Source organism: Phaseolus vulgaris, chromosome 9 (genome assembly GCF_051622355.1).
Source record: "Phaseolus vulgaris cultivar YP4 chromosome 9, ASM5162235v1, whole genome shotgun sequence".
Taxonomy (NCBI): Eukaryota; Viridiplantae; Streptophyta; class Magnoliopsida; order Fabales; family Fabaceae; genus Phaseolus; species Phaseolus vulgaris.
The window spans coordinates 9,069,747-9,081,722 of record NC_143506.1 but is presented as its reverse complement, the minus strand read 5'-3'; the positions used below and the strand labels follow the sequence as shown (position 1 = coordinate 9,081,722).

At 27.6% G+C, this 11,976-nt stretch overlaps 1 protein-coding gene across 2 annotated transcripts; it reads right to left on the bottom strand.

Annotated features, from left to right (window-relative positions):
* Nucleotides 1-8,062: 8,062 nt before the first annotated feature.
* LOC137822030 (sugar transport protein 5) lies at nt 8,063-11,665 on the bottom strand. Of its 2 annotated transcripts, XM_068626910.1 has the most exons (4): nt 11,279-11,665; nt 10,319-10,638; nt 8,738-9,367; nt 8,063-8,629 (listed from the first exon to the last, which is right to left on the bottom strand). In XM_068626910.1, the coding sequence occupies exons 1-4, from the start codon at nt 11,415-11,417 to the stop codon at nt 8,195-8,197; spliced, it is 1,524 nt and encodes a 507-aa protein (XP_068483011.1). In that variant the 5' UTR covers nt 11,418-11,665; the 3' UTR covers nt 8,063-8,194. The 2 variants fall into 2 exon arrangements, with proteins under 2 accessions (XP_068483011.1, XP_090151631.1); XM_090295505.1 differs by lacking the exon at nt 10,319-10,638 and having other exon boundaries at nt 11,279-11,478.
* Nucleotides 11,666-11,976: the final 311 nt, after the last annotated feature.

Sequence of the window (11,976 nt, the reverse complement as noted above, 5' to 3'; positions counted from 1 at the left end):
ATGTGTGATGTTGTGATATTCTTTTTGACTTTTAGATTATAAAGAGTGAAGGAGAAACATGTTCTTGGTTCTTGGATCATCATATACTCTATATACTATACTATACATCGTATAGTGTGTAAAAAAGAGAAAAGAGAAAGAAGAAAAAGAAAGAAAAAAAGAGGGAAAAGAAAGAAAGAAAAAAGAGACCGAAAAGATAAAAAGAGAAAAAAAAAGAGAGAAAAGAAAGAAAAAAAGAGAGGAAAGAAAGAAAAGAGATAAAAAAGAAAAATGAGAGAAAGGAAAGAAAAAAAGAAAGAAAGATGAGAGAAAAAAAGAGAGAAAAGAAAGAAAAAGAAAGAGAGAAAGAGAGAAAAGAAAGAAAGAGGAGAGAAAAAAGAAAAAAGAGAGAAAAAAAAAGAAAAGAGAGAGAGAGAGAGAAAGGAAGGAAAAAAAGAAAAAGAAAAGAAAAGAAAGAAAAAAAAAGATAGAAAAGAAAGAGATTAGAGAGAAAAGAAAGAGAGAGATATGATTATTGTCATAATTGGTCATCAGAAGAATGAAGGTCATCTTTGATTCAGGTTTGATTAAGTTTTTCTTTGCAAAAACGTTTTATATTATATCTTTTCTTCAGTATTTGATTAAAGTATTATAATTGTGCTAGATTTTTGTATTTTATAAATTATGTGTGATGTGATATTCTTTTTACTTTTAGATTATAAAGAGTGAAGGGGAAGCATGTTCTTGTTTCTTGGATCATTTTATGCCCTATATACTATATATACACTACTTACTGTATAGTGAGTAAAAAAGAGAAAGAAGAGAAAAGAGAGAAAAGAAAGAAAAAAAGAGGTAAATGAAAAGAAAAAGATGAGAGAAAAAAGAAAAAAAGAGAAATGAAAGAAAGAAAGAAGAAGAAAGAGAGAAAAGAAAGATGAGAGGAAAAAAGAAAAAGAAAGAAAATGAGAAATGAGTGAAAAAAAGAGAGAATGATGAGAGGAAGAGGAGAAAAAAAAAAAGAGAAATGAGAGAAGAAAAAGAAAAAAAAGAGAAGAAGAAGAGAGAGAAAGAGGAGAGAAAAAAAGAAAAAACAGAAAAAAAAACAGAAAAAAGAGAAAAAAAGAAAAAAAAAGAGAGAAAGATGAGAAAAAAAGGAAAAGAAAGACAAAAGAAAGAAAAAGAAAAATGAGTGAAGAAAAAGAGAGAAAAGAAAAAAAAAGTGAGAGAAAAGAGAGAGAGAGAGAAGAAAGAGAGAAAGAGGATAGAAAAAAGAAAAAAAAAAGAGAGAAAGAAAAGAAAGAGAGAAAAGAGAAGAAAGAAGAGAGAAAAAGAGGAGAAAAAAAAGAAAAAAAAAGAGAAATGAGAGAAGAAAAAGAAAAAAAAGAGAAGAAGAGAGAGAAAGAGGAAAGAAAAAAAAGAAAAAGAGAAAAAAAAAAAAAGAAAAAGAGAAATGAGAGAAAAGAAAGAAAAAAAAGAGAGAGAAAAGGAAAAAAAAGAGAAAAAAAAGAAATGAGTGAAAAAAAAGAGAGAAAAGAAAGAAAAAAAAGAGAGAAAGATGAGGGGAAGAAGATAGAAAAGTAAGAAAAAAAAGAGAATATAGAGAAAAAAAAGAAAAAAGACAGAAAAAGAAAAAAAGAATAGAGAGAAAAAAAAGAGAGAAAGATGAGAAAAAAAAGAGAGAAATGAGTGAAGAAAAAGATAGGAAAAAAGAGAGAAAGAGGAGAGAGAAAAGAAAAAAAAAGAGAGAGAGAAAAGAAAGAGAAAAAAGAGAGAGAGAAAAAAGAAATGAGAGAAGAAAAAGAAGAAAAGAGAAGAAGAAGAGAGAGAAAGAGGAGAGAAAAAAAAGAAAAAAAAAGAATAAGAGCGAAATGAGAGAAGAAAAAGAAAAAAAGAGAAGAAGAAGAGAGAGAAAGAAGAGAGGAAAAAAGAAAAAGAAAGAACAAGACAAATGAGTGAGAAAAAGGAGAGAAAAGAAAGAAAAAAAAAGAGAGAAAAGAAAAAAAGAGAGAAAGAGGAAAGAAAAAAGAGAAAAAAGAGAAAAAAAAAGAGAGAGAAAAGTGAAAAAAAAAGAAATGATAGAAGAAAAAGAAAAAAAAGAGAAGAAGAAGAGAGAGAAAGAGGAGAGAAAAAAAGAGATAAAAAGAAGAAAAAGAGAGAAAAGAAAGGAAAAGAGAAATGAGAGAAAAAAAAAGAAAAAAGAAAAAAAGAGAAATGAAAGAAAAAAAAGAGAGAAAAGAAAGAAAGAAGAGAAAGAAAAAAGAAAAGAGAGAAAAAAAAGAGACAAAGATGAGAGAAAAAAAAGAAAGAAAAAGAAAAATGAGAGAAAAAGAAAGAGACAAAGATGAGAGAAAAAAAGAAAGAAAAAGAGAAATGAGAGAAAAGAAAGAGACAAAGATGAGAGAAAAAAAGAAAGAAAAGGAGAAATGAGAGAAAAAAAAAGAAATGAGAGAAAAAAGAGAGAAGAGAGAGAAGAGAGAAAAATAAAGAAAAGAGAGAGAGAGGAAAGAAAGAAAGAAAAAAAAAGAGAGAGAAAAGAAAGATGAGAGGAAAATAGAAAAAGAGAGAAAGAAAAAAAGAGAGAAAGAGGAGAAAAAAAAGAGAATAGAGAGAAAAAAAGAAAAAAAGAGAGAGAGAAAAAAAGATTTAAGAAAAAGAGAAAGAAAAGAGAGAAAGAAAAGAAAGAGAGAAAAGAGAGAAGAAAAGAGAAAGAAAAGAAAGAGAGAAAAGAGAGAAAAAAAAAAGAGAAAGAAAAGAGAGAAAGAAAAGAAAGAGAGAAAAGAGAAAGAAGAGAGAGAGAGAAAAGAGAGAAAAGAGAGAAAAAAAGAGAAAGAAGAGAGAGAGAGAAAAAAAAGAGAAAGAAAAGAGAGAGAGAAAAGAAAGAGAGAAAAGAAAGAAAAAAAGAGAAAGAAGAGAGAGAAAGAAAAGAGAGAAAGAAAAGAAAGAGAGAAAAAAAGAGAGAGAAAAGAGAGAAAAAAAAAGAGAAAGAAAAGAGAGAAAGAAAAGAAAGAGAGAAAAGAGAAAAAAAAAAGAGAAATGAGAGAAGAAAAAGAAAAAAAGAGAAGAAGATGAGAGAAAAAAAGAAAGAAAAGGAGAAATGAGAGAAAAAAGAGAGAAGAGAGAAAAATAAAGAAAAAAGAGAGAGAGAGAGGAAAGAAAGAAAGAAAAAAAAAAGAGAGAAAAGAAAGATGAGAGGAAAATAGAAAAAGAGAGAAAGAAAAAAAGAGAGAGAAAAAAAAAAGATTTAAGAAAAAGAGAAAGAAAAGAGAGAAAGAAAAGAAAGAGAGAAAAGAGAGAAAAAAAGATAAAGAAAAGAGAGAAAGAAAAGAAAGAGAGAAAAGAGAGAAAAAAAAAGAGAAAGAAAAGAGAGAAAAAAAAGAAAGAGAGAAAAAGAGAGAAAGAAAAGAAAGAGAGAAAAGAGAGAAAAAAAGAAAAAGAAGAGAGAGAGAGAAAAGAGAGAAAAAAAAGAGAAAGAAAAGAGAGAAAGAAAAGAGAGAAAGAAAAGAAAGAGAAAGAAAAGAGAGAGAAAAAGAAAGAGAGGAAAGAGAGAAAAAAAAAAGAGAAAGAAAAGAGAAAGAAAAGAAAGAGAGAAAAAAAGAGAAAGAAGAGAGAGAGAGAGAGAGAGAAAAGAGAGAAAAAAAGAGAGAAAGAGAGAAAAGAGAGAAAAAAAGAGAAAGAAGAGAGAGAGAGAGAGAAAAGAGAGAAAAAAAAAAGAGAAAGAAAAGAGAGAAAGAAAAGAAAGAGAGAAAAGAGAGAAAAAAAAGAGAAAGAAAAGAGAGAAAGAAAAGAAAGAGAGAAAAAAAGAGAAAGAAAAGAGAGAAAGAAAAGAAAGAGAGAAAAGAGAGAAAAAAGAGAGAAAGAAAAGAAAGAGAAAGAAAAGAAAGAGAAATGAGAGAAGAAAAAGAAAAAAAGAGAAGAAGATGAGAGAGAAAGAGGAGAGAAAAAAGAAAAAAGAGAGGAAAAGAAAAAGGGAGAAAAAGAAAAGAGAGAAAAGAAAGAAAGAAATAGGGTTTTACAAAACATGGAAGTGTAAGTGTTCATAATCTTATTGTTCATGTTTTAATTTTTGATCACCTTATTTATTATTATTTGGTTTGCTTTCATAATATGTTGTATAATGTTTTTTATTTGAGTTTAAAAGAAATTATGTATATTATTTTTTAGATAGATTGTTTTTTATTACATTTTATGTACATGTAATATCTGGTTTTGCAAATAATGTGTTGTTATTATTTTAGCTGTCTAATACTAAGAACCTTCGAGTACATAAAACACTATTATTTAAGTTAAGAATACGTGTGGCTTATTTAAAATGTGTTAAGTTTTAATATAATATTGTTAACACAAAATAAGCCACCTACAACAATAGAGGCTTCATATTTCATGTTTAATTGTGAGTGTTTTCTCTGTTCTGTTTTGATATGTTATAACCTGAAATGGTTAATTATCAGTTTTATTGTATGATGTGTTTTTGTTTATGTATGATATTCTTTTTGTGTGTTTGTTTTACATGCATTATACATATAATTGTTGAGTATTCAAATAATATGCTCAACACAAAATCATTGAAGCTACAACAATAACTTATTCACATTTCATGTGGTATTTTTTGGGTGTGGTTATTGGTTTTCATTGTTGAATGTATCTTATTGTTGTAAGCATATCAGTTTTTTTTGGGTCAATTTATTCTAGTTTTGTATAATTGTGTTATTGTTGATCATTATTACATACATGTTATGGTTGAATTTGTGTTATGGTTCAATTTATTGATGATATGTGTTCATAGTCCTCTGCTATGTTTTTAGGTTTTCATTTGTTGTTATTTAGGAATTTTAGTAATGCACTCTATGTATATATTTATGTTTTTAATGATTTTGTATTCATTTGTGATTATGTGTGTTTTACCTTAATTATTATTATACATTCATGCGTGCAATAAGTGGAAATCTTTAACCAATCTCATTTTCAAAGTTGTTGTGAGAACATTTATTTTGGCACTCTGTGTTTGGATAGAGGAGAGGATTTGTGAGGAGGAGAGGGACTGAATTTGTGAGGATTAGAAGGGATGTTTGATGATGTGTTAGGTTGTTTGGATTGAAAATGAATTTGTGAGGATGATTTATTGAAATTTGTGAGTGATGTGATAGTTAAAAGAGAATTTAGAAAATATTTTAAAGGTGTAAAACGTGAGTTTACAAATTTATCCTTATTATTAAAAAATATTTAAATAATAAAGTATGATATTTTTTTATATTTGAGTTAATTAAATTTTTGTAATATATTTTTTTTTATCAGCAAAGAATAAATAAAATTAAAGGGATACTTCAGGGGTATCCCAACCCATATACAATACTCAGAATAAAGACTTCTGTATCAACCACAATGGAAGCTCTTCTTTATGGTTGGGGCAGAACCACCTTAAAGAGAGAGCACCAAACCCAAAAAATAAATAACCAAAATTTTTGTAATATATAATATCCATAAGTATCAGTATTTTGAATGAAAAATGAGAGTTATATATATAAAAGTTGGAAATTGTTACATAAAAATAAATAATTAAAATATTTAAAATTTTAAAAAATATAATACAAAATAATTTTGTATTAAATTAAAATGACATTAGTAAATATATTAAAATTTATGAAAATAATAATAATTATTATTATATAATTTTTTTATTTTGTATAATTATATATGTTTTATTGATATTATAATTTCATTTTATTATTTATAATTATATATTGTTATTAATAGTATAATTAAATATTTTCATTACATAAATTTATGTAATATTTAATATATTAATTTTATATATTATATATATATATATAACTATATAATTATATTAATAATGATAATAGTAACAAAAATAATTTATATATTATATATAATAATATTAATAATAATAATTATTATTATAAATAATTTAATATATTTTAAATTTATTTTAATAAACAAAAGATATTTATAAAATAAATTACTATATTATCCTTTTATAATCAATATTATTATTATAATATAAATTTGAATATTTATTATCAATAATTATGTATATTTATTAATAATAATAATAATTATTATTAATTATTAATATTTATTATTATTAATATTTTGTTTTAAAAATAGTGATTTGTGTTTGAATAATATGATAAAATTGGTGCAAAAGAAATCCTAATTTAGTAGCCAAATGTAACATGTGATATGCTCCTAACAATTGTGTTTTGGAGGGGAGGAAGAGAAGAAGATGGAGATGTGTAGAGATGATAATGAATGCGGAGAAGACAGGGAAGTGGAGGTGTTGGGTTTGTAGTGTGTTGTTTACTAAAGGAGGTGTGTGTGTGTTGTTGAAGGGTTCAAGATCACCTCCTTGGTGTGTGGTTTGTAATAAAGCTTGTTGATTGATTAGTACAATACCTAGTGGTTTCTGAGGACTAGATGTAACTCTTGGTATAAGAGTGAACCAGTATAAATCAGCTGTGTGATTCTTTCTATCCTTAACCTCATTTAAATATGTTTTGACTTATTTTTACTAACTATTTATAAAAACAATCGGTTGAATCGCATAAACAACCGGTTGAATTTATGGAAACATAATAAAACAAATTTGTTTCTTGGCTAAGTTGATTCCTTTCTCTTTGATTCTTCATTGGCTTTCTCTATACCTTCAAAGTTTGAGAACATATTTTAAAAACAATTCACCCCCTCTTGTTTAAGGCCTAAAATTCTAACAATATGGTATTCAGAAATAGGACTTTTTGTTTATGAGGTATGGTTAGTATTATGTTTGACCTTCATATGTCTTTTGTGTTTTGTATATGGGTTGAGACATCCCTTAAATTTCCTAATTAATTTTTTAATTTATTTGCTAAATAACAAGAAATGTGTGGATTTCTACCACGACCCCTTCACCTTTCCTAAACCACATTGATGCAATCCTAGCTTGCATTGCTGAGTCTTTTTTTTGTGTGTTTTGGGGTGTGGAATTTGGTGGGATTTGGTGGCTAAAATGAGTGAAAGAAATTGTGAAGTATTGGTGTAGGGAGAATGATAGTGAAGCTTAAGAGAGGTTAGACCAACTCGTAAGAATTGGATCAAAGGAGGCCCAATTGTAACTCTATCTAGACTCAATACAAGTATAAAATAAAGTCTAATTAAAAATTAATTCTAGCCATGACCCTAGGTAAATGTCCAATATGTGTCCTTTTGAATGGTCCTCCATCACACGAGCATGACCACACGAAACTTAATAATTACTATTTATACCTATTAATAATTCCACACGAAATTAAATAAATTATACTCATATTATTAAATTATTATTAACATTATTATTAATATTATTATTAACATTATTAATTAACATTATAATTAACATTATAATTAATATTATAATTAACATTATTATTAATATTATTAGTATTAATATTAATATTAATATTTAATAAATTTAATATTATTATCATCAATTTAATAAATTTAATTTAACTAATTTATATCATAATTTCAAAAATAAAATAGTTATGACAATAGATAAATAAAATAAATTTAAAATAAATAATATTTAAAATAAACAAATATTTTATATAACATTTAAATAATTTAAATATATATTTTATTTTACTCAATTAATTTTAAATCAAACACTTATTTAATTTAATAAATCTAATTTAATTAATTTATATTCAAAATTGATAAATTAAATAATTTATTATAACATTAAAGAAATAATTCTAAAATAAATATAATAAAGAATTAAATATTAAAATATTTATTATACATTAAAAATATTTAAATTTTAAAATTCTAAACATGCGTGGGCTATAGCGGACGCATATGTGTGGGTTCTGTGGGCAACGCAAAACAGACGCATATGCGTGGGTCGCGACCGACGTAAATTTTTTTTTTAAAAAAAATAAAATAAATCAATATATACGTCCGTTTTGCGTCCAATGTAAATCTTGTGTGAGTTTTTACTCATTTTGGCCAACGAGAGTAGCGTCCGCAAATGGTCCATGCAAAAATTTGAAAACTAAATCAAACTTTTTTTTTCTTGTACTGTATAGTTGTAACTAGATATATATGTACATTTATGACCATAAAAGCGTTTATTAATTATTAGGATATTATTTACATAGACACAAAAACCTTGCTGTAGGAGGGGAAAGCCAAGGATTTTAAACTATTCTTACAAACAACAATACCTGAAGTAATATTTACTTCATGGAAGATTTTCTTGGGGAACTTTTACAAACCGGCCCCAAAACCAGTGTTTACTCCATACGATGTACATGGACTCCAAAGGAATTCCTTTGGTCTCAGGCAAGAAAAATATAATAAAGATGGTCATTACAACAATCCAACCCGCGTAGAACACGAAGGCACCAAACTTAAAGTGGCATAGCATTGTCAAGAATGTCTGAGATACTATAAATATGGTTACGAATTGCACTGCAATAGCTATGCTTTGTCCAGTGCTTCTGATTTTTAAGGGGAAAATCTCACTCGGAATGAGCCATGTGAGAGAACCCCACGACCCACCAAAGCTTGCAGTGTACAAAGAGAGTAGCACCAACACCACAATCGCATTTCCGTTTGATATATCCTTTGTACCATGAACACCAGTTACCACTGCTAGCACAATGGACAACACAAGCTTCACAGTAGTCATCACAAAAATTGTGATTATCAGTGCCAGTAACGTGTCAAATAATCCCAATAAAATTATGAATAACTTAAAAAAGTTAATTGACCATTTGCTTACCTGGGTAACAAACATGCATGTGCCACCAGTTATGAACAAGAACCTTCGACCAAACCGATCAACAATAGCAGTGCCCAAGACAATAGAAGCAAGGTTGACTGCTCCGAGTATAATGGCAGAAAATAAAGCAGCATCGTGTCCCAAACCCACTGATTGAAAGAGGTTAGGAGCATAGAATGCCACGACGTTAATCCCTGTGAGTTGTTGAAAAAATGTGATAGCAATTGCCATGACCAAGTGGGGTCGATACTGCCTCTCAAATATTGTCTTGAAGGGTTCCTGCTCCACAGATTTTGCAATTTTTGACCACTTAATGAGTTCTTCCAATTCGGGTTCAACATCGATGGAGGGTCCTCTGGCTTTGTGCAAGGCCCTTCTGGCTTGGTCTATTTTGCCACGTTCAACCAAGCTACTTGGGGTGTCTGTTATAAGCAAGGCACCCATTGTCATAACTGCTGCAGGCACCACGGCCAGGCCAAGAGAGACTCGCCAACCCCACGTGTGTTTTGCGGTTCCGAAGTTTATGCAGCCTGCAGCGACCACTCCTATTCCTACGAAGAAATTGAACCCTGCGTTGAAAGCTCCTCGCCATTTTGGTGGAGCGATTTCAGAAAGATACAGTGGCGCAGCCTGCAACAGATCAACGTCATCTACTAACTAATAATATGCCAATAATTACCAAAAAAAAAATGGTTGATATAAAGTTGACGACTCAACTCAATTCGTTGTTTCGTTTATCTTGAAAAAAGATTTGTGAATACTAAAGTAAACTAGATGACACTAACAGAAACAAAAATAAGAATATAATAGATGTCTTCTGGTCAATGAATTTTTTTATGATTTGGTTGTTATAGATCGGAGGACAAAACTCTAAATCATTAGAGATTATGCGTGGGATATTTAATAGTATATCAGTATATAAATGTGGTACGTGAATATGACATAATTGAGAAATTATATTTTTACAACCATTTTCTGTTATTACATTTGCAATTAGTAAAACACAGGAAAAAGGTGATGAGAAAAGCGAGAAAGATAAGATTGAAATGGAGATGAATAAAATAAATATTTTAATTAAAAAAAATCATTTTGTAGCGATAGTATACTGTGTTAGAGGGAACTAGAAAAAAATACAACATATTATTATATTAATAATAATATTAAAAATATTAATAATTATATTAATAATAATAATAATAAGTAAAATTATATTATTATTAATAATAATATGTAATGAATAAGGTTTAGAGTTTATGTTTCTAAATCTTAAATGAAATAATCTCTATGTAATAATTAGTTACATTATTTATTATCATAATCCGTTATATTATCTATGATCATATGTTATATTTAGTTACTGATAAAAATTTATAGATATATACTATGTAATATTGATGAACAAAAATTTATAAATAATATTTTATATGTAATATAAAATTTACCTAAAACATATATATCTTTAGATAAAAATTCATAAATAATATTTGTATATATATATATATATAAAATAATCGGTGTATAAATTTGAAATGTTTTATGATGTTAGCAAGAGTATATGAAATGTGAATTTGTTAGACTCACTTGATTAGTAAAACCAACCCCAAATCCGAGTAGAATACGACCTAATATGAGCATAGCAATATTTTCAGCTCCTCCATTTAAGGCACTACCAACAAGAAAGACGATTCCACCAAAGAGGATGACGTTTCTCCGACCAAATGCTATCGTAATTCGACTAGCTGCCACAGATGACACTAATCCAGCAAGGTATAAAGAAGAGGTGAACAGTGTCAATATTTGACTGTCATACACACAATACATGTTTACTTCAGCACTTGCCATCTTTCTTAGTATATCTGGGAAGAATTTTTCCAGAAATGGTACCATTGTTGTCACACCTCCTGAAATTTGTTCACATTTTATTGAAGGGAAAGACTAATTAGCTTTACACATCCAATTTAATAAAAGGTCTATTTAAACTGGAAGAACTTTATAGAGTTTTATTTCTTGTCTATTTTTTATTTTTATTTTTTTCAAAAACAGTTTTAACTTATATCAGGTGCTAAAAACCCACATATCATCTGTAACTATTTTGTTAAGACAGTGAGTTGCATGGAAAATAATAGTTTGACACCCTTAAAAAAATCACCGTTTTAATAATATAATAATATGTATTAAAATTTTAAATTAAAAACTAAAATAAATATTATTATTTTGAATTGTGCATTTTTTTTATAGTTGTCTAAGGATATCAGTACCGGAGTTGCAATTAAAATTAAATGTTTATTAAGTTGGACTATTAGTTGTTCCTTAAATCAAACAAAACGAGTAAAATCTGAGAAAAGTAAGTTGTGTTTAAAGGTGGAACTGGAAGTTATATATTGAGTAGAGATAAACGAAAATATGTATAAAATCACAGAAGTCAACGTACCGTTAGAAACATAAAGCAAACTTTTTAAAAGAGAATATGATGCTCACATAAGAAACTTAGAAAACGGTGAACTAAGAACAGGATTAAGCTATGAGACTGAAACAATTAACCTGAAATTCCGACGTCATATCCAAAAATGAGTCCACTAGATGCAGCAACGAGGCAAGTGATGATAACTGAGAGCGTGATCTTGCCAGCGAAGCCATTGACCACTGGTGATGAATCCAAAGGAACCACTCCTCCGGCCATTTTGATGAACCTCTCAGTCTCCTCCTCAGGTTCAGTTCAACTCTACTTTTTCTATTGCTGTCTGTACAATGGCCACTAATTTATAGGCCAAGGATTCAAAACTATGAAAGAAAAATAAAAACAGCAAACTTAATTCCTAATTAGTGATAAGCGGTGCAGTAATTATGAGCGCAATCTATTGCAAGTGGAGGAGAACGATACTTCATTTTTCTATACAAAATTTGTCATGTGTTATTATCTTTTCAATTGTACAAGTCAAGTCAGTGATGATTAATTTATAATAAAATACTCTCTAAATTATTCAATATCTTTTCGAAATGATTAACATTGAAGACTGGTTTAAAAATATTCACAAGTTATTTGTTCATATTATATTTTTATTATACTTATTATTATTAATATAATTTATCCATATTAATATAAATAATAATAATAAAAAAATTATATTCATATTATTAATATTAATATTAATATTATTAATATTTTTAATATGATTAATAATAGTAAGTATAATAAAAATCATAATAATACTAAAAAATTTGTTTGGTGTAATGATTAA